The sequence below is a fragment of the Agrilus planipennis genome, unplaced genomic scaffold (assembly GCF_000699045.2).
Source record: "Agrilus planipennis isolate EAB-ADULT unplaced genomic scaffold, Apla_2.0 scaffold20, whole genome shotgun sequence".
NCBI classification, from domain to species: Eukaryota; Metazoa; Arthropoda; class Insecta; order Coleoptera; family Buprestidae; genus Agrilus; species Agrilus planipennis.
Window position 1 is genome coordinate 267,431 of NW_020439516.1, and position 24,545 is coordinate 291,975.

Consider the following 24,545-nt stretch of genomic DNA (forward strand, 5'->3'; position numbering starts at 1 on the left):
ATCGGTTTTTTATTCCCCCCCCGCCCAGGTTTTAGTACTGTCTTTCAATTTGTTTATTTACAGAAGGTTATAATGTAAATTTAGTTTCGATTTATTTATTAGTAGCGTAAAATTAGACAAAAATTTAACAAAGGTGGATAAGATCAGTATGCGTTTGGATGCTTGCACCCAACCGGCCCTGCAAGATGAAGCAGAGAAACTTACTCACTTCCTAATAACAAATGGAGGCTGACTAAAGTTAGTCTGTTTCGCGCAGCGGAGAGATGAACGTCGTACGTTTATTCGCAGCCATCCTGGTGTGATAGCTCACGTAAAACTCAAAATTGCTGAATGTATTAATTAAACATGGCAGAATTAGTACTCGCGCTGATGAAGTACGTTATCTAGTTGTGCCGTAAGAGTTGCGCTTTGCGTACCTATATATATAACACTAGCAGAAAACAGTTTGTGAAAAAGTTTTAAACGTGATTAAGTGTTTTTTTATTTAATTATTTATAAGTACCCGTAAAAAATTTTCATTTTGAACTTTTGTCATTTTTCATGCCGCACTTTGACAATCTGAAGCATTTGCAAATGAAGGTAACGACATAATATAATAATTGATAATACTTACAATAAACTTTTCTGATTGGCATTAAATTATTTCACAAGTAGATTTTTTTATGCTGACTTAGGTACACATTTTGATATTCATATTTTGGATGTCGACATGACTTATGTACTTATGCATTTATTCAATGAGCTTACAAGAATTTTGGTATCAGACGAAGGTAACTAATAAAATTTTCCTGCAATAAACCACTTCAAACTTGTGGGTTTTATTTGTTTATTTTCTTTTCCGTCTTCCTGTCTACTGTTACTATTTTCTACTTATTTAACGAATCACTGATATCTAGTATCTAGTCTTACGATTAGCTAGTTACCTACCGATAACAACGGATAGGTGCCATTTTCACTCCGAGTGCCATTTCGTAACTTCAATTTTCATATCTTATTTCGTTGATATTAATTATTATTAATATTTTTAAGTAGATTCATATAAAACATTTGTAGCATACCAAAAGAATTATTTTAAAAATAGCGGGGCCAACATAAGTATATATTCTTAAAGAAATTATATTAGTGCTTCATATTTTTTTTTGCTGATAAGAAAATTTTGTGAAGTAGCACGTGGAGCACAACACTAGCATAATTCAGAACAATCCTTTTTTTTAAAGGTGGCGGGAATAAGTTGCTGGATGTGGCAATTAGGCGTTTAATAAAGTAGATGATAACACATTTCTCAAAAATCGTTAACAATGTTTCATGTTTCATTAGTAATAAAATGTTATCAAGTTTCCATCACAATACAATCTACGATACGTATGCGATTCTTAGAATCAATTAGTAAGTGGTAAAAGTTGTGGAGAGGTATCGGTAACTGTAAATGATTGCTCCAGGTACTCATTTTTATACTTATTATAATTACCATGAATGGCTTTAAATTAAAATGCCTATACTATGCATTTTAGATAGGTATTAGAACGTTCTTTGAGCAGGCCTACATTGTAATTCTTGTACCTAACTTTTCATTAATTTTTACTTTTGATGTTTATTCGATAAAAAAAAAACGAAATTTAAAGTAGCTAGTTATGAATTGTGTCGTTTGAAACGACAACTAATTCAATAATAATTATTAATAAGAAATAACTGCAATTAAATAATTCGGTCAACGATTTCGAAGAAAAGCTTGAATGTAGTCAGCCATCCGATTTGTTTTATGATAATCGATTCACGACAGTAAACTATTTTGTGACTCAATTAAGCTTTTGATTTAAAACTAAAACTTCTTAGGCTACCTTATAAAAGATAATAAAAGATTTCTAAAATAAAGATTACAAATCAGACATTTGCTAACTAAATTGTGACACGTGTAATGAAGTCTTCATAGGCCAAACTAGCGGGTGTTTTAAAGATAGGATTGAAGAACACAAACAGTTAGAAAAACAAGAATTATGATTCAGCATTCATTGCAAGATTCACATTGTTTCAATGACGACTACAATTTAGCACATATCGAAAAGAAAAGTTTAAAATTGAGTTTATTAAAATGTTCAGATATTAATAAATGAAACGAATTAGATCTAATGATGTGAACAAATCCCCACTGTTAAATGTCGTAGAAAAGGCTTTATGAAAAATTACTGCCACGCGACCTTTCTTGAGACATTCAGTTTCCAACCGCCAGGGAGGATAAACTAAAAATTTTGAAGGTTTCAAGGAAGTCATAGGTGTCTTTGGTCAATTGTTTTAAGTCCTTTTTCAGAAAACCTCCGAGTTTTATAAAATGCCTAATTTTGTCAAATATCTATAGCGAAATTCGCTTCCCAAAGTCAATGCTTCTTTTAAAAATCCATCAACTTACAAAAGATGCTAAGTCTTTGACGGTCACAACCAGGTTACGCTCCACTTGTGTTGACTTAAGAATGTAAAGTATACTAAAATACGTGATTTTGTTACAAATTCCTCTACGTCTGCGAGCTGTAATACAAAGGCATTTTGTTGCACTATGTAGTTTGTTTGTAATTGATTACCGTTCATATGTGCAGGATACATAAAATAAAGTGTATGTTGTGGCGGTAAAAACTATTTAATGCAAAATCAGCAGAATGGCACAATTCATAACTGCCCTCATCGTACAACTTATTTGTTCATACTTATTTAAGTATGTACGTGTATAAAGTTCAATGCTAAAGTTCAGCTAGTGAAAAATAAGAGTACGTATTTTTTATTCAACCGATACGGCGCGGCGCGCTGCAACGCGATTCGACCGATCTATCGATTGATTAACTAATTATTTATTAATGTTTTAAGATTACATAACGAATTCGTCACCATTTATTAATTTAATTTCATTCGAATGCGTGGGATATTTGGCTATGAAACTCACCGTCTGGTGATAATAAAATAGAAGTTATAATGAATACGTACGAGTTAAATAGCCGTGAAAGTGGATTTCCCAGTTTTTTATTTAAATAAAAATACATAGTTATGTGATTTAATGTCAGTAACAAAACAAGAGATTAAGAGTTTCAAACTATTTTATTGCCAATGCGCATTGACCGTTTTGCCATACACACCGTGACTTCAACAGATGGTTGAAGTACACTACAATAATGAATAAATTCACCTGATGAAGCCACGGTGTGGCGAAACGGTCGGAGTGCATTAGTAATAAAAATAATTTTGAAACTCGCAAGTTAGTATCGAGTTTCACCATGCCAGTAAACAAACGCTTGCTACCTGGAGTCGATAAAACATTTTGCAACAGTGTTTAATACGATAATAACAAACAATCGTTTGATATTTATTTTTTTATATTATGATGACACTCGAATAACCTTTTTAGTGTAAACATTATGCAGACTGCTAGACTAAATAAGTTATTTATATACAGAGTGTTCCGTAAGGTTAATTGATTTGATGTTCGTTGCCTTTCATTCCTAATCACTCACAGTTGCAGTAAGATGTTAATCGTTAAATATAATTTGCACGTTGCGTCAAGTTCTTTATCGTTTATTTTGTTGTTGTTTCTTCGCGTTTTCACACATGTAAAGGTCGTTAAAAGTTTTTAAATTCACTACGGAGCCAAGTAGATTATAAATAAGCACTTGCCTCTCACTGATAAAATTAATCGATGAATACGCTGAATGAATTTCTAATTCTAGAACCAAATTAATATCTAATAATACAGACATTGTTTTCTTGTTTCAGGTTGTACCTTGGTGATGGTGATGTTTCTTTTCGAAAAGTAACAGTAAGATTAACGAAGGCTCGTAAGTATGCGCTATGCGGTTCGAACGAAAACAGTGAAAAGTGCTAGCGACGATGAAGATTTTATTTTTTAAATTGCTGTGTCTTGTTTACGCCATAAACAATAATAGTGTAATCGGCTATAATAAAAACGGTTATGTTTCGAAAAACGAATACATGAGACCACATCAAAAACACCATTTCGGTAGTTCTAGTGACAATAAAATAATAGAATCGCCGTTGTATAAAAATAACTTTTTTCACAATCGCATTTCTACAACTGAACAGCCCATTAAAATAAGGCATTCGCATCATCCCCACTTAGATGGACTAATTTCGAAAATGACAAGATTTCCTAGCACTGCGACCGTGCAACATGACAAGACTGATAAAAAAGATTCAACAGAAATCGAAGACGGATTTGGAGATGATGAAAATGATAACGACGATTTGGAAAGTTTAGCTCCTGATTATGACGAATGGGTAAGCACGCATTAAATAGGTACCTTTACGTATAATCCTTTAATCACCTTTACTTATTATTTGTTTAATAAAACACATTTCTTACATCTTCTGTAGTATATTTGATTCTCCGACGAAATTTACTAAAGTTAAAATTGGCCAAATGATTAAAAGTCTGGACAAATGCCAACCGACTGATAAAATCTAATTGTAAGCAGGCACCTATTTGTCGATTTCTCTTCCGAGAAGACGAACGTCCAAAGTACATTTTTCATTTATTCATCTATTAAAAATTTAGAATTTTTTTATAAACCACTCAAATTTCGTCGATCTTAAAACTCGCTCGTTAAATAATAAATTATATCACTTTTACTCAAAAACAATTTAATATAATAGGTACTTATGCATGTCGACCTTATTTTATTGTATTGACGTGTTACTAATTTTTAAGGCATCTTTGCTTATGCAAGAAGATTTTAAAATGAACATTCAAAGCTGCTTCTGTTATATTGTAATTGTTTACAAACAACCTTCAATTTTATTACTTGTGAAAGTGAATGCACATATAAATTTAGAGTTCATATTTATATAAGATATGCACCTGTTTCCTCTTTGTGGTGGAATATTCTTATACGTAATCTTCAAAAATAATCCATAAATTTTCACCTCTGTAGCGTAAGATCGACTTAAATGTTAACGACGTCGATATAATACTCAAAAATACGTATGTACGTAGGTATGTTTTACTTAACGATAAGACAGAAACGAATATGTTCATTCAAAAGCCAAAAAAACAAAAATGAATATTGTAATACATATTACGAATGTATACATAAATGTCCTTAGAAAAATTAGTTTAAATGTAGTAATGCAGAATTTGTTTTAACTTTAAATTTTGATTATATGTGAAAAATTGTTGAATGTTTGAACTGCTCAAAATGCATCCTTTATCCAGTTTTTGTTAAATCAAAGAACAGCGGTAAATAGGTAAAAATAATAAATGGTGAATACGTTGTTACTGCCGCCCGCATTTTCCTTTCATGGTTTAGTGATTCCCCTAGCTATTTGTAATTCGGTACATATTCTTCCCCAGCGTTTTATTTAATAGGTAATATAATATATTATCAATAATAATGCATAAAAAAACTTAATTTGACCAAAATTTCACTACATTTGCGGTGTCTCTGCTAGTTTCATCTTAATACCCGATGTCCTCAATAACAATAGGGATTATTTATAAAAATTATGAAGTAGTAGCTCTGAAATTACCTAACGTTTTAAATTATATCTACTGCAATTATGCTTATATTTTTAGTCCTATTTATTATGACGAATTCTTTGGATATCGGGTATCTTTGTTATATAATACGCCTCTTATTCTCCATTTGTATTTTTGTTTTACATTTATTAATCGTTGTCGTTTTCATTTTGTTTGCGTCCTACTTTCGCCGATCATATCATGATTGTCCCACTATACATACGATGGGGGAGTACTACTATCTGTCATGTATATATGTATGTCTAAATATCCGTACAGTGCAACATGTTAAATCGCAAAACCTATTACATATTTATATTTATTCCGGAACACAATTATAATTCTATTACTACGTCATATCATCGGTGATAACCTTATTTGCGCGAACGGCATGTACGGGTGATCTTTCTTGTTCTAGTATACAGAACTAAGATGAGCTGCTTCTGAATCATTATTAAAAATGAACCACTTGTACTACCTGTATGTATTACATACTTACCTGCATGTAAGTACATAGCTATGTCGGTTTATTAATTGCAAAATATTACCTATACTGAAACCGTTTTGAATATCGAAAATTATTCATTTTAAAGTGCCTTTACCTTTAATTTAAACATCAAATGAATACCTAGTTCTCGGCCGTTTGATTTTTAATTCGCATCGTTCAGAAAGTTGGGTAAAATGTTAAGCTATTTAGTAACGGGACCATTAGGAAACTTATGGTGTGTCGTTGGTATGTATCTATGTATGTACTTTCTATTGTGTCAACTAAATAAAAGTTCTAGGTACCAATTAGGTAATAGACGTAATCTTTCTAAATATCAGCGAAAGAATTCGGGTTATAGGTACCTACCTATTTGGGCATAGCGTCAATACGACGCCTTATACTCACTCTTCCTGTTGTTATTGACTTCAAAAGCCGAAACGGTTTTGGTATAGTTTGAGATGTTGCCGTCATCTCATCATCTCATCAATAGTAGTCAGTTTCGTACGCAGATGTTAAAACATTATGATAATGATGATAACAAACTGGTGAAAATAATAACTCTAAATAAAGCTAAGCACCCTCCGCATTTATTTGTTTTAAAATAATTGTTGCTCGCGTGAAAGTATTTCTAATACAAATTTTTAGAACTAATAAACAATTAACAAACGTAGTGAAGATCATTCGCGATCTTCATGTCCTTAATCGTAAAATCCGAAGATTAACCCATAGAGACGGAGAGACCTACAGAAAGCCCTGAGAACGTAAATGAAAATTATTGAACAGGACAGTACCTCGAACAAAATCTCTTAAACGTTTTTAAGGCTAAACAAAAATATTTCTACAATTGTTATCTAAGTATACATACATACATTCTGCTAATTTAACTGTCAATCATTAATTGGTATTATAAGTTTTATATGATAAGTACTTTTCATGTCTCTATTCTAACAAAGACTTCATATTTCGTTTCTGCATTTTACCCCATTTCCGACCGCTTCACATTTCATTTTATCGTTAAATAATAGAGGTACATAAGTGAAGAATTCTGTATGAGAATAAAATCATGGTATGTAGAAGTGCTCCTTTGAAATAGGAAACTTCTTGTAACGACGTTTTGCTTTTGTGAAGGAGGTGCGGTCCTAATCCAATATCAATTGAATGCTACAATACAAGAGTATAATATAAAACGAGATTCTAGGAAGAACCGTTTCTAAATGTTTCCTCGTGTATACATATAGTATAATGGGAAATTTAGATGGGACGGATCAGGTCCTAGCAAATTAATTCAACAAAAAGATTTTTATTATTAATGTGTAGCATCAAAAACAGAATTAAATCAGAAAACGAATGATGTGGTATGATTGGCAATCATTTAAAATTCGATTGTGAAATAGTTTTTGAAAAAAAGAGTTTGTCTATGAAGTAACCCTTTTTATTAATTTTTTATTGATTCGTTGACTTATGTTTTATGAAGGTGCTTTACGATTAGCCAGAGCAATAAGTTTTTAATCAAATGGAATAAAGGGCGTTATTAAAACCGCTTACGATTACTGGCAAAAGTAATGATTAATAAAAATTGCCTCACATACGATATCCTGTACTCGTATGTATAAATGGCAGATACATTTCAAGTAGTGCTGCTTCTTCATTAATGTCTAGATACTAAATTAGACGTTAATTAGTAATGCAACTTTAAAACGGTCGATGTACTTTCTCCATTTAGTGATTGTTTGTAGAGATTTATTGCTAGACATAAAACGAAAATTCAAACGGATTTTAAAACGATTAATTATTGTGAGCGCTTCAAAAAGTTAACTGGAATAGTTGATACGAATTACTTTTAAAAGTTCAATCAAAATCGGTTCAGTCGTTTCAGAGGTTAGTCCGTATTCTAAAGAGGCAGAAGCTGTTCATAAGGATTGTTTATGTATTAATGGCTTACAAATAACCACATGAACTTAAAAAAACAGTTGTTTCGATATTACAGACGGGCTGTTCAATTTTTATTTATATGCATGCAGAGAATGTGCAGATTTGCGAATACTTCAATAGATCATTAATTTTTCTAATAATATTACTGTTTATCAACATACCAAGAGGGAAAATCAAACGAAAATTTGAGGAAATAATTTACGGCAACAATAGATATAAACACTCCCTTAAATAAGAAAATAATTCTATTCCGGTGGAAACAAAAACAAAAAAATTCTGGAATTTGAAAGGTTGTCAATTACTATTGTAGGTATTCATCCGAGCAAACACGACATTTTTATAGATAGAAGAAATATGCTAATTTTAAAATTAATTGTTATTCCATGCTGTAGTGATTTATATCATTCACATTTCATTAAATTTCTACTTTTAAGTATTCATTAACCACCAGCATTTTACGGCAGAGTAAAGTTAAATTTATTAAATGTGTAAGTACCCAATGTCTTTTTAGTACCTAGTTATTGTTATGCTTATGTTGCGACTAACCATGGGAGACCTCAAACGAAATTTGTTCAAGAAATTAAAACTTTAATGTAATGGTTAGTAACCATTATATCGATGATGGTATGTATGACTTGCAAAGGAATAAATAGTATTTTCTTCAATAACCGTTTATGCATGTCACTAAATGGCTAAGGCTCGTTTCTACTCATGACAGTTTTACGAAGGTATTTATCGATATATGGAAGTACGCCTAAATACCGCATTCGAATTAATAATCACAAATAAATAAAACAAAAAATACATAAAATGTCCGTAATATTCAAATGAGCATGCCTCAACTATTAAGTCATTGTGGAAGTATTTATTTTGGAGTGAAACTTTGTCGACTGTTAAGGATTATTAAATGAAAATAACCTATTTATATGTACACATTTGTAACGAATCCAAAATAAAATTATGCTCTTATTGTTAGTTCTTTCGACTGTAAGAAACAGCGGCGTGTATTTTCTGTACTATTGCCCTATCTAAAAATCAGTCCTGTTCTATATAATGAAAAGTTACGAAACGTTTAGAGATCATTGCTCAAAAATCTGTGACATTAAAGAAGCAGGTAGATATCAGAATAGTTAATTATTATCTATAAATTCTTGCGTCTGACAAATGTCGCAAATATTACCTATACTGAATACGTATTATATGCAGATATTTTTAAAAAGCATTGGCCGTTCTAAGTTTAAATTGGTGTCAATTTTCTATTTCAAATAGATCTATATGTATGCATAATAACCGTTTTATCTATTAATAACGCATGACAAAATCGCTAAATAAATGTCGGTGGTAATTTTGACCATTCTCATGACCGTATGAAACATTCGCTGTACGTTCATTTATATGGTTTATTCAACATTTGTATTTAATACGTAAACACAAGAGGATGTTAAAATTAGGACAAAAAGACGGCGGGTTACGCAATAACGCATTACCATTAGCATTTAGAGAATGAAGCGAGTGGCAAAAATATCCGTATAACAGTATTGCATCCATTAGGTCGTGGTGGATCATTGTGTTTTCCAAAGTTCATATAAGTATGAAATAGAATGATAAAGTTTCCTAATTGCGTTATTTATGTGAGTGTACAACGAATAACTGACAATGACGCATGTTTCTTTACCTAATTACCTACTTTCAGGGACCTTTTTATCCAAGTACATGAAAAGAGTCAGTTGCTCTATTTCATGTTGTTGTAGAGGGATATTTGAATAAATTGACACAAAGTAATTGATTTTGTTATTAATAAAAACCTACACAAAGCTATGTTAGCGTATCTTTTTTTTAAATCTACTTACTATAAAATTACTAAAATACCACGTTTACTATTACGTCATGAACTAATCTAATCGTAAAAAGAAATGACGAAAAGTGAACGTGTGTGTTATCACTAATTTTGTACATGCTATATTATATTGGTTCTTTTCAACCAATGTAATTAACATCTCCAATTAACAATAAAACATACGTACAGATCTAAATAATGCTTCATACTCGTGTTTGATGATCGTGGTCTACGATTGTGTCTCCTTCGGTTAGAACGCCGATGGAATCGTTTATCCGACGTTTCGCCAACTATTGTGGATGGCATTTTCACTACAACCACAGCGAAGGACTTTACGCTTTCGTTACGTTTCCTGAGGATTCCAACCACACTAGAATAACTAATCATCCGGAATACTTTAAATAATTTAGTCGTCCTTATTAAGAGAAAAGTCTTTTTAATATTGTTTATTTGTTTATTAATAATTATAACTTCTACCTATCTATTTTTAGTCGTCCGGAAAGTAAAAACGAAATTCTCCATTGAAAAGGAAAGGAGGTCGCCAACACGAAAATTTGCATAAGCAAACTCTAAATGGAAGGCGAGAAATGAGTATATTGTAATTAGTTTTTACAATGACAAACCGTTTCATCTGTGCAAACCAAAGACACGTGTACGTTCTGTTGAAAACAAACACTTGACACTTCACGCAATTTATACGCACATGTGCGATTTTCACATTGCAATAGCGTATTTAATATTGAGATGTTAACAAAACCATTACGCATTTACATTTTTGGTCACCTTTCAATGCAATTAGGTACATCCACATTTCCTTGCATTTCATAATCAACGAAAACATTTCATTTATTTATGTTTATGCAACAGTTGAAAATTTGAATTTAGAGTCGTTAGATCAAAGGGCTTAAAGGCTGGTTGAAACCCCCCCACTTACTCCTTCCGATTCCTGAATCATATAACTTTTGCATCTCCCTAAATAACTCTCTAACTTCCTTTTTTCCGATGCGCCCGCCGTCCACACTTTAATAATCTAATTTTCTTGGAATTTCTAAATTAACACCTTTCGCGAGTACGGAACTGAATTCATTTTATTAAACGTGACTCAATCCTGCGCTATCCTTTTCTATGTTTATAATATTTTATGAAAAACATTTATTTCGTAATTTGTTAGGTAGATATTGATCATTGTCAGTGAATTTTACGATGATTATAGGAAAACTACTTATTTACCGCCGTTGCATTTAAAAACAGTTTACTTAATTATAATGGAATTATTTTCGCAAGCCTACATTTATTTAAATATTTTAATTATTAGGTTGTTTACAAGATAGATATTCAATTCTGATGGCCAGCGGTTTTAGCATAAAATCAAAGTGCTAAAAAGGATGTAATTAAAGGCGCCCAGCCTACGTAAATTAACATAACTATCTCGATAAATTATAAGGTACAGAAATGTGTATTACAATTATTAAAAGAATAATTAAACTTGTAATTATTAAATAGCAGTAATTATACAACAAACGCCATACATATATTTTCTTTAAACGGAAGATGATAAGATCGGTATTGGCTTTTAAATATATGTATTAATGTATTTTGTTACAAAAAGTAATACACATTATAAAAATTTGACAGATAAGTTCACTGCTATAAAAAAAATTATTGCGCTAGATTAACTTCTCTTTAAAAAATCAATAACTACCTGTTTACATTTTTATCACAAAAACGTATAATTCTGAGATTGAAATGAAAGGGAATTGAAAGACTGATCTGGAATGAATGCGTTTAAATATGCATTTCAAAATGATGAAATAAATGAATGGTGACCAAAACTGTGAATGCGCAATAGTTTTGTTAAAATCTCAATATTAAATGTAGATACTATCGTAAAGTCGCACATGTGTGTATAAATTGCGGGATCATGTAAGGTATGATCAAATGAATTAAAAAAAAATGTTTAATTCTTGTCACTACAGTTACAATATTTGAGAGATACAGATGTTTTTATCTTGCAATTTAATACAAGCACTTCCTATATCCTTGAAAATTGACGAAATTCAGAGGGTAGGAGTGTTTTTGATCTAGAATTCCATTGAAAATGGTACCATTTTTGGGAAAATCGTTCGGTATTTACCAAAATATGGAATACAACACACATTCATGCAGTGCCTACATGAGCCATGTAATACAATCTTGAAACAAAAGGCAATTTCCCTAATTCTTGTTGTCCCTGTTTAGTCATCTTGACAATCGAATTGTTTTATTTTAATGCCGTCATGAAAATTGCAAAACATCGCGTGTTATTTATTACGAAAAGATGTTCCCAGTGATTTATTGTTCGCTTTTAATCACGAAAAACTTCTGTCACTTATAAAGCGTACCTTAATGTTTCTTATGTCTACTTGGAAGAGGTTTCTTTGTAAGCATATTATGTATGTACCTACACACACAAAACTCGCAATTTTAGCTATCTCGTACATTAAGGGGGGCTATTAGTTAAGTTCAGCATTTCCTCGTTCATACTTGCTTTTAATAGCAGGCCAGATAATAATCTTCAAAGATATACATTTATCAGTACAAGTCAACAAAAAGGATAGAATATTGATTGAAACAAAGTTTAAATAGTTATTAGGTTGACTGGGCTTTGGACGAGTAATAGATACAATAAGCGCCACAGACATGGGGGCATACGTTGGCTTTCATATACATATTACTATTGATCGGTGTTAAATGATTTATTTTTTCTGTTAAAAGTTCACAAAAATATATAGGTATACGTATATACAGCAATTGGTTAAGACAATTCAGAAGACCAAGTGCTTCTTAGTTAATTTATGTACGTAATGAACATATTTTTTATAGTGTTCAAACAATTAACTCAGTTCAATTGACCAGTCATATTTTTACGAATTGTCTGAATTAATCAATGGATAAATCCGACATTGGAATCTAGAATAATCTAATGGCTTTAGTTTCGAAGTAGATGAGTGGCTAACCAGTGTACATACACACATGTATTGAATGAACAATTGGCTTGTGTCAAGTTTGGCTTATGGCTGTACTTATTGCTATGATAAAAAAGTCTAAAGAAAATTATACATTTGCCATTTGCCTCGATTTAACTGCTTTCAAAATTAAAATGCCGATGTTGTAAATCATTATTCAAAGAGCCACATGACCGTACTACAACTCTTTGAAACGTTTGTAAGTGTAAAAGATTTATGCAAGGAAGAATCAATGATTCAAACATAAAACAAGAAGCATTAAAAACCGCAACTCAGTTTAAATATCACGCACGGATAAGCCAATTGCTGGAATTATCATCACTGGGATATTTCCAGAATCTTATTCAGAAGCCAGAGGGAATTTATCTTTCATTGATTACCTACAGAGATCTTTACTTCCTTTTTATATTTTTTGAAAATTTGTTTCTATTTCAAACGTTTATTTTACTACTTGTATCTAAATTTTTATATCGTCGTTAATCCAAATACTATCGAACGTGAGTACACGACTGTTTTTCTTTTGTCATTTGTTTTATGTCTCTACCTCTTTTTCCATCTTGACTTCCTATTTACTCTAAACCCGAATCGGTCTTCCCCAATACGAGGGTGGATTGATAAGTTTCCGGCCTGCCAAGAAAAACAAGGTTTTTAAAAATTTTTTTTTTTTATTTCTCAACATAATCTCCTCCAAGGCTGATACATTTCTCATAGCGGTGTTCCAGTCTATTAATGCCATCTCTATAGACTGATTCGTCAAGCTCCTCAAAATAACCATTTACAGCTTCGATTACTTCTTCATTGTCCGCAAATCTCTTACCGCCAAGCCATTTTTTGAGATTAGGGAACAGAAAATAGTCACTCGGGGCTAGGTCTGGAGAGTAAGGAGGGTGCGGCATCAATTCAAACTTTAGATCGTTGATTTTAGCCGTCGCAACGATTGACGTGTGCGCTGGTGCGTTATCGTGATGAAACAAGATTTTTTTCTTCGCCAGATGAGGTCGTTTAATTTTCACCTCGTGGCTCAAACGTTGCAATAAGTCTGCGTAGTATTGACCAGTGATAGTATTACCCTTTGCAAGGTAATCAATGTATATAATACCTCTTGCATCCCAAAAAACAGTAGCCATAACCTTGTTCGCCGAAAAAATTGTTTTTGCCTTCTTTGGAGTTGGTTCCCCTGGTCCAATCCACTGTTTAGACTGTTCTTTGGTTTCAGGAGTGTAGTGGTGGACCCACGTTTCGTCAACGGTTACGAATCGACGCAAAAATTCGCTTGGATTACGCTTATACAATGACAAATTTGCGGTAGAAATGTTTTTTCGAATCAATTTTTGGTCGACTGTTAGCAAACGCGGCACCCATCTTGCACAGAGCTTTTCCATATGCAAATGTTGGTGCAAAATATGTTGCACACGTTCATATGACATCTTACAGGTCTCAGCTATCTCACGCACTTTCAATCTGCGGTCTCCCAGCACTATTTGATGAATTTTTTCGATCATATCTGGAGTTGTGACCTCAACGGGGCGTCCTGAGCGAGGCCCATCAGAGGTGCTCACACGACCCTTTTTAAACTCGGAAACCCACTGCTTAACGGTTGAATATGACGGGGAGGATGTCCCCAGTGTTGAGTCCATCTCTTTTTTAATTTCCTTCGGCGTTAACCCCTTCAAATAAAAGTATTTGATGACAGCACGATTTTCCTGCTTTTCCATTTTTACGAAAACCACAGAGGCGTCTTGTTCAGCGTGCTGTCAAACCTACACTAGCAAGGAGATCGGGCTGAAACTATAGCTACAAGCTATCCAAGGATGGTACTATAGAATGTCACCTCAAGGTAGGCCTAGTGGCGTCATCTCTTGGTTAGGCCGGAAACTTATCAATCCACCCTCGTATATCTTCCGCCCTTTCTTCGATCCTTCCCTGCACGATTGTAGAGTATAAATTATGTGGAATTTTTTAAATAGTGTTAAGTAGGGTTAACACGAGTCATAACTAACTTGGTATTCCATAACATTAGTGTTTGTATAAATTTTATTGCTTTCTATGTATAATCGTATAATGCATCACCTTGTATGACGAAATAACAGATGTGTGAAAATTACCACTACGACTCGTTTTGCATCGAAGTCGTGCATCAGATAGATGGTCGTTGCTCTTCTAAGTTTGCAGTAATAAATCTGAAAGTCTTGTTTTATTGTCTAGTAGATAAGCTACCAACTGATAAGCGGTACCATGTTAAGAACAAACCAGTCACTAAATTAGATACTTATCATCGAACTAGGCAGTACTGGCTTTTGCTAACCACCTGAGGTTATTTTTTCAATCAAATTTTGAGTTATAGACATACAAAATGTGTATTTTCAATATCACTCATTGTTTTATTATTCATTACGTATGCGTATGAATGATAAGCCGAATAGATTATTTATTATTCACACTTGCATGTAGAAAATTAACATGTGGACTTTTAAAGATTAAGTTTTTTCTACGAAATTTCCTTGTGGGTAATAATAATATTTGCCTGTTAAAGGACATTACCTCTATGTTAAGGGCGCAAGAAGTTGCATTAATATGTGCATTTTATGGTCTAGTTCATGTCAACAGTACAATGGTTTGTAACTTACATACCTACATATCTCTGACCAAAAATGATTCTTCCAATTCGAAAAAGATATTCCAATTCGAATTTAATCTAACGATGTTTCAACTGGTTTTCATAGTTAGGTAACGCTCTGGAATTAATTTTGGACATTTCTTCACCATCTTACTGTACTGATTAAAAAGCCATAGTAGTTAATGTCATTGTTATTAAAATACTGTCTTTTTTAAATTTCGCGAAACAAATTGCAATGCGGTACATGTGACGAGATTCACATGTGTTTGCTCTGCGGTTTCCATAAACAGTGACAAAGGGTCCTAAGTATGCCCCTGATACTGATGCATGGACGAACGACGTCCGCTGTCTACATACATACCTATCTTGAAAGGTACTACACCCTAAAAAAAACTTATTCCCACGATTACCTACTATTATACTTCCACTGCGCGCATAAGCTGACGCAGGTGACAGATAGTTTGCAATTATCGCATGTACAACGTTCGACATTCTTCTACTTCTTATAAAATCTCTTAATCTTTGACTGAACAATTACCTACATATAGTATGTTAGCGTTTCTTCACTAACTAAGACTTGTTTTATATTCGATCCTCTTTCTACACATGTATAGGTAACCGTTGACAATAATAAAACCTGACTTCCGTATCACGCGAAGGCATTAACGTCCAACTCAACGCGTGACTTTAAAAACCTTTTGAAGATTTGAATTTATGGTCTTTCATATTCTCGGTGTGTGATTTTCATTCTATTTATTTATTCTTGCATTGTGTAAGCTAACCCTGTTAACCTATTAACAAGGCTTGCTTAAGGGATGCGATACCACTACACTGAAATATTACCACCTATCCATATATACATAGAAAGAAAAGTTGTTACTGAGATTTAATTTTAGTTTTTCTTGTTCATAATGTACTTTATTACCCACCCTTGCACCTTATTAACGATTATTTCAATAGTATAGTAGTATTACGATTAGGTATTACGAAAAAGCGCTCGAGATATAAAATAAAGAATAGCGCGGGGTCGGGTTGTTTCAAACAAAAAAAAAACATTTGGCTCACCACTGGTTAATTTGGAAGTTTGAAAAAGATTATAAGGGTGTAATTGCATTTGACCGTTTACGTTTTAGTATTGAACATTTCATGTGTTTCAAGAGTAATAACTCGGCCATTTCAGTTTCTAGTAAAACGACGAATAGACATACAGACGATAACTTACGTGGTACCTAGTACTCGAATAATTATAGAACTGTAATAGGCATCTGCTTTAACTAGTTAACCAAGGGACCTAGACCGCAAACTTCTCAAGTGTGTATTTCCACTTCTTTTAAGATTCATCAAATACTGCATTAATCGTGTTTATACACAAGACTAAATATTCATAATAAATGACAGTGTGTGTAACAGAGACGTAAAAGATTTTAATCTGTCACACTAGCATGAATTATTTAAATCGGCTTATTGTTCCCTGTATCTATTTATTCATTCGATAAAATCTGTACTTTGTAAGTATGTATAAATACATAGTGTAATTATTTCTGCATGTAGTGGTAATATTGAGGAATTAAATGTGGGCCAGTTATTTGACGACTTATGTTTTAACGATCAAATAAACTAGAACGTACGTTATGCGGTACACGAACTTGTTGTTAGTTACGATTTACGTTCACTGTAACGTGACTGTACTTACGATGTACAAGTGACAATTTCAAACTGTTAGAGATGTGACTTTAAGGAAAGCTGCGCGAATAGAAAGAATACATACTAGACGTGAGTAAGACAGAAATAGTTTGAACGAGGCAAAATATGATTGAATTTCGAATTTTTCACAGCGCATCCAAGTGAGAGGAAGGAGCATATCTCTAACTATTTGAAATGAGTTGTAACATATAATTCTCGGACCTACTATTAGTAACTTACATCGTATTATCTACATAATACAAGTGAGTTCAATGAGCTGCTCGTAAACTATTGTTGATTTGTAATTGAATATTTTTGAAAAACTGCCACTTACTTTTATTAATAGGCAGTAAGTTGTATATTTATCTTTTTCCAGGAAGAAAAGGAAGAAACGGAAAACGATAACGATTTTGATGATGAAGATGAAGAATTAGATGGCAATAATGGTGATGACGATTATGGTAGTTGGCAGGCAGAAGAAGCGCCACAGCAATCCCAGTACCCATACCAATCTCAATCACAAAATTCACCTTTTACACAGTTCAAATGGGATACATTTGGATCATGGCAGAATGTTGAGAAGGCTCGAAGACAACTTCTTGAAAATTCGAATAACCGTAAGTTATCTCTAACATTACATTGACTAACAAATAGGAATGTAGCCACATGTTTTGCATGGGCCAAGGGTGTGTCACCCCCGTTGTAGATTTTCCGTATAATACGTATTACAAATTACGCGCCTTAGCAGGAAAAGCAAATAATGTCTCACTTCTATTCTTCACCATCCCTCGGCTAGGAGGTGAAATTTTCTGGGGTAATTTATCAATCATCGAGAGAAAAATAGTAAAAGTCAATAGTTTTAAATTTTACGAAAAATCGGGTTAAGTTCAGGGTGGACCAGCGGCAATTCCTAATTTTACAATAAACTATATTTGACAGAGAACTTCAATCAAGAGTCTAGCTTTAATTTTACTGTAAATTTCTACGCCTATGAAAAGTTGGCAACAGAATAATTTTTGTCCTGAGGATCAAGCGACACTAACATATGACAAAACAATGTTTACTATTACGCTCGCAGATTTATCGCAACACGAACAAACGAATACATTTCAACGCCAGCCATTTCATGTGATATGCGGAACCCCAATAGTTGATTTAAGGGGAACGGTAGTGGAATTGGAAAAAATTAATTTCAATGAACACTAGGCAATTAGGATGACTTTTAAATTGCAGAACGTAAATTAATAGTTAAATATTGTAAAGTTTACTTGAACTATTTGCTAAAGGATTGAGAAACTAAAAAAGAAACTGTTTATCTTTTACAATTTTTGAGCATTTTGGGAACGTCGAGGTCCTTAGAAAATTATTAAGACTGAAAAAGGAATTGTGCCTAACCAGGAAGAACATTTCAACAATTCTATATTTACTTTTTTATGGATTTGATATTACTATTCCTCAACTTTAGTAATGTTTAAAATACGACTAAGTATAGCATTTGAATGCCAATCGAGTTTGTGTTGCAATCCGCCTTGTTCCTGTTTATAACTTCGAAATGCTTTCCAAGTGAATATTTTACTTAAAATAGGATGAACCTCAATCAACTTACACGTTTGTCGAAGGAAAGGTTGCAGCGTACCAAAGTCTACCGCAAAATTTCTGTCCATAATTGCGTATAGGTGCTGATATTTTCCAAAATTTTATCAATATGATTGTTGAAATAACTATACGCAAGGTTTAATAATATTCTTTCCTTGTAACATTGAACTTTTGTTTTAGTGGGTGAAATAAATCGAACAATAGCTCTGCAACACGTCAGAAAGATATTTTACGAAAGTAAGTGCAGAGTTCCGTATGCAAAAATTATTTCCGTTCAAGACATCCATCCTGACAGCAGGAAAACATACACTCCCCGATGCACAAAACTTTACAGGTGTGCAGAAGACACCGGATGTTGTGAAAATCATCAAATTTGCGGTATGAAGAATCAAGAGATAGTGGAATTGTATTTTTTTGTAAGTACTCATAAAACTCCGCGATAGTGCAATAGTGCACGAAATTCGTTTATTCAATTGTGGACTGTTTTTTTATAAATGGTAGTAGGTTGAAAGAAATATACCATTTTGTTTGATTATATCTTTAGATAACTATTAGAAACGTTAATACACCAAAACGAATTTTGTAGTGTTTCCAGTCAAAAATTACAGTGGTCTAAAAACCAAATGCAGCGAAATGATAACAATAAAATCGCAACGGGCCTCGTTTGGTCCCCTGCGTGACACCAGAATTCCTAAATTCATGTATTTTCGCTATAACCGATAGTATTTGAGCTACAACGCAGAACTACATCGATTTTCCTTTTTTAGGAATGTCCTTTTTAAAAGCTTTTCTGATACTAATCTACAAATTGTGTGTTTACAAGATTTTCTGTCCAGTGATACCTACAGTTCTGCGGGCTCGCCATTATCGTTGTACACAAAAGGTATCATTAGTGACGACGAAGAGCATGGGTGGGCCAACAATGATGTTGAATATGTATAATCAGATTCAATTGCTTTTGTTCTGTTTCGGACATAAGATGACAAAGATAATTACCTTAGTTACTTTAATATTTGATCTGAACAAGTCAACCATGGACGTTCGTATAGTGTAGGGTATTTTAATATTTTTTTACAAAAATCCCTTTCTTTTTTAAAATTTTTTACCAAAGATAAATATGGCCTTCAAAAAATGTGTTTAACATCTTGACTTTACATGGTGTTACGAAATATACGTCTATCTAAAAGCATTTTACGCCAACTTTTCACAAAATAAACGAATGAAGACTGCCGATTATTTATATACAGTTTACAACCAGAAATTTGGGTCACATGTGTAATTGCCGAATGGGGCAACGCACCCTGTCTAGTGAAATGACTTACGATCAATTTCCGACATTGGTGATATTTATAGAAAGACGAAATTCGGTAAATACTAACAACAATTTTAAAAGTATAGAAACAAACTATCTTTATCGTTTAATTGTTATTTTACTAGATGATTTCTTCAGATAAAATCAACTGTAGATATGAGTACCTTCGTGATTATAAATAAATACACTCACTTGTTCACTTTTTTCGGCATGGAAAGATTGCCGAGTTTGTCAGTCGACACTTTGCAAGCTTTAATTTCAAAGTAAACAAGATGTTATCACTTTCATCTGGGTACCTACTGCAGTATATTTGTCTTATTAATAAACCAGTTTAGCAATTATCCGGTTATCCGGTGAAACAACGGCCTCATACGACAAAAAGATAACAAAAAACTTGCATGAAAATCGTTTTTTGTTTATGGGAGAGAGCTCCCCCCTATTGGTTATCATTATTAATATTAATCATTTGTTTTATTTGTTTGTTTGTCTTTTCTTTTCTAAATCTAGCGCGGTTACAATTTACGAGAATTTTATTAAACCTTAAATTATTTTCACATTGTTCAAATTGCCAATGAATTGCGTTAAATTACATTAACGGAAACTAACATACATAGTACGTATACATTACTATTCGCATGATTTGTTCGTTAAGAAGTAAGTGGTAAACAGTAAACGTTTAATTACTATTAAAGCCTCTTAACGATACAATAAACATGTTTAATGTTAAGAAATGGTCAACCAAAGTCACATTTGAATATGCTGAATTTGTAGTGTAAAGAAAACCGTTATTCGTATTAACTTGCAAAAATTTTAATCGTCAGGTACAAAGAGGGGATAAGAAATAAAATTAAATAAGCTCTTATGATGAAAAATTAGAAATTTGATAGGTTGGAAAAAAAACTGAAGGAGGCACACCTCTAATTACCAACAAGTTTGCGTGTAGGCATTGCATTATCAATATCAATACAAGTATTAAAGAAAATCCTGCTGCTCAACGAATAATGGTAAAACATTTTCAAACAATGGTTTCCGATCTGCGAATCGGCCAAAAATTTCTGATGAGAAACAATAGTAGGAGTAATGGAAATCAGAAAGGCCACCATTGGCAATGTAAATTAATCATCCAATTGTAGTTCAAACAGTTTCATTCGACGTATGCATAATAATTTCTCAGCTGCTTCCCTGAAGGCAGTAAATGAAGATGAGTCAGTGTGCTAATTTGCTTACGCCGCTAGTGTGGAATGCGAAGACGTTTGTACATTGAAAGCCCAATAAGTTGATTGAACTTTTTTTGGGGGGTATATTATATTAAGCCATTTGAATTTCCCGACGAAATTATTAAATTAAGTCGTTATCTATTAAGTTATTACTGTAAATCGCGTGTAAATGTCCTTTCAAATAAAATAATATGACATTTCACGTTTATATGAACGAATTAACATCAACTTTTAGCACTTTTAAACAATAGCCTACATAAAATTTGGATGTGTGCTTCGAAGTTCGGATCTGCCATGGGAGGCAGCAAGGGATGCATTTCCGGATGCCTTTTTTACGTTTTGGCACACTACTGTTCTTATAATATGCTTCATTCTTCTCCTTTTATAATAAATACCAAAATAGTATACCAGGAGTTTCTCGTTTATAATGATGCACTTTTGTGCAAAAATCTATGCCAGGACAATGACTCCGTTGTGACGATAATGCAGAAATTCCAATAAACTAACCAGGCTTGGTTTTAAAAATGAACGTATGGAGAATAAGTATTACAAAACGCTCCTCGATTTGCTCGCTGCAAGAAATGAAATTCTACAGTAAAGTTCACATGAAGAAACAAATAATAAAACTGATCTTTAGCAGAATCTGCTCCTATACCTGACGAATGTATCCGATTTATTTTCATATCAAATCGGTCTGATATTTCGCTTAGACCGTAACACAATTTTAAAATAATTATACCAAGTTAGACAAATGTCTTCCTACAGAAGACCACCGTTACCACGGAACGACGGAACATTTTATTATGAATGCGTACAGGTAAATTGTAAGGTCAAAAAGTTCAAAGACGAATCGTTTGTATATGACGCATTGTACAAGGATCTCAAACTCGGTTTCAGAACTTCTATTGAAAAGCGCAAAGCGTGCGTACCACATTCGTTAAAAATATAAACTTCAGTCCTCGTCATGAATTGATACATCTTTAAGTGAGGAATGAGAATTTTAAGTGAATATACAATGTAAGAATTTGTATCAGGTACAGGTACCAAGTACATAATATGATAAGAATGCTTTCGGTTTGTAAGTGTCTTACTTTCTTTACAATGCTGAGTATTTGTATTTACAATGTACATCATTTGTTTTTACTGGTTAGTTTGCTTAGTCAGACGTTATAAAAGGGAAGACCATTGAATGTGCACTGTATTGTAGATAGAGTACCGTAGGTAATTATCATCCTAAACGATTTCTATTTTTTTTTTCAAAAGACCCTTACAATTATACACGTAGAATGACTCACGATCAGCTTCCCTAAACCAATCGGTATCTTTCTATGAATCATATCTGCATTCAATGGCATTAATAACGATTGGCAATTTCAGAAAATGTCATTTATGGCTTCCATTGTGTCAGTGTAAATGTTGGGGGATGACTTACCGTCATCATAATTGTATTCGAATAGTATGTATTCAGTTTACTATATAAATAGAAGCGATGCTAGGAAATGCGTTCGTTGTACATACCTCTTTAAAGCAATAATTACTTAAATGGTTTATTTTCGTTGAGCTACCGCTTATTTGTGCGGTTTACGAAAAACTAAACACAATAGTTCCAACACACGTGAATAAAATTAGCAATGTCAAATGACTAAACATTCTGTCCATTCATTCATTCATTCATTCTTGTGTGTAAACACACTACGTTTCCTTTAGTTAAACACGAGAATTTGCTTGATTTATATCTACCCCTATACAAGAATTGTTTTGACTTTAATGTTTCCTTTCATCTCTACACGAATCAAAATATTTGTAAATTAGGATCCATATTAAATTTACTTATTTCAAATTTATTATAATTAATACGCAGTACGTAGGAGTATAGTAAAAAAAGCATATACTTATTCCGTTCGGATGATAATTAACACACGGTAGGGAATGCCGAATCTGTATTCCCTTGGTGCGTAATATCCTACTGTTTCTTTCAAATTACCTTATAAAATGACGTATTCGTCGCTCCTGTCAAAGCGAACATTTTTAAAAATTAAACATTCACGATTTTCAAAATGAAAGAAAACGATCCAACTATTTTTAAAAAAGTTACTATCGTAAAAATTGTGTTAAATTTTGACAATTTTTCAATGTTTTGTTCAATTTTATATCGTTACCAAGGTAGTTTTAACGGACAAATACCTACATATGTAATATGATTCTTTTTTCTTTTTTTAGATTAAAACTGTTGGCGATGAAGGCAATAAAATAGAGAAACTGTCTTTTTACAATCATACAGAATGTGCCTGTTTAGACAGAGCCAACGCTACCGTTAAAAGTAGATCGAATTCTGAACCTGGACAGGGTGACATGCCGAGAATTACAGGTTTATCAGTATTGCGTCCCACTAAATTATCACCAGCGGAAAATATAAAGAGGTGGGTTTACCTACCTTCTACTGAAATATAGAAAATAAAGTAAATCTTATGGTGCCATCTTTTTTAGGTGTAAATGTCCTGCCGAATATAAACCACGTTTTCAACATTATTACTTAAGGTGCCATTGTGATTGTTACGAAGGGAATGTAGATTGTTTACGAATGAAAAGAGGAAACGAATATTTTTCGTTGAAAGATAGGCTGTGAGTGTTAAAAGGAAAAAATCTCAGATGACAAAATATGGTCTTGTGCTTTATTTATTTTTTTGTTTCAGATGTATCAAAAACTCTCAGTGTGGAACACCTGCTTGTGAATATGGAAGCTATCAGCATAATCTTGGAAGATGTCCAAAACACCACGAGCAAAGAAATAATGTCGATGATTAATGATAAGTGTATAATTAAACGAACGATGGGCGATGCGCTGAGAAAACTGCCTAGATACCCATACCTACCGCAATTTACGTACATTGATTGACAACATGTGACGATGGTAAAGTTGAAGAATATTTCGTTTGTTCTACCAGAAAACGAAAACGCAGATATAACCAACCCCTTCTCCTCCTCCTTTCCTCCCCCTACGTGTTTGTTCATTAGTATAAAATGCACGTACAGTACTTACTTAAGTACTACTATCCTAATAGTGTATTCATGCCATACAAATGAAACCAATGTTTATATGTACAGTTAAATGCAAAAAATTTTGTCTTGGAACAAAATTTTTGCACCGGACGGTATATTTACGGTACCCTAGTCGAATGATTAAAGTATTTTATTTTTTACTATTGTATGTAAATGTAACAAAAAAACACCCTAATCCAAAGGGTGCTTTGTAATTCGAATAAAAAACATTCGCCATATTGAAATATTGCTTTTTCTTTAATTTTAATGGGTAATAAATAGTCATCGGAGTCTTCTAAAAGCTACCC

The 24,545-nt window shown here is 32.9% G+C and overlaps 1 protein-coding gene across 5 annotated transcripts; it reads left to right on the forward strand.

The window, feature by feature from the left end:
- The first annotated feature begins 234 nt into the window (after nt 1–234).
- On the forward strand, nt 235–24,482 carry LOC108738499. Of its 5 annotated transcripts, none has more exons than XM_018471935.2 (7): nt 235–579; nt 3,754–4,275; nt 17,450–17,690; nt 18,850–19,085; nt 23,419–23,618; nt 23,686–23,820; nt 23,892–24,482. In XM_018471935.2, exons 2-7 carry the CDS (start codon nt 3,868–3,870, stop codon nt 24,001–24,003), a joined length of 1,332 nt encoding a protein of 443 aa, XP_018327437.1. In that variant the 5' UTR covers nt 235–579; nt 3,754–3,867; the 3' UTR covers nt 24,004–24,482. The 5 variants fall into 5 exon arrangements, with proteins under 5 accessions (XP_018327437.1, XP_018327438.1, XP_018327441.1 ...); XM_018471936.2 differs by having other exon boundaries at nt 235–374; XM_018471939.2 differs by lacking the exon at nt 235–579 and adding an exon at nt 3,430–3,449.
- The last annotated feature ends 63 nt before the right edge of the window (nt 24,483–24,545 follow it).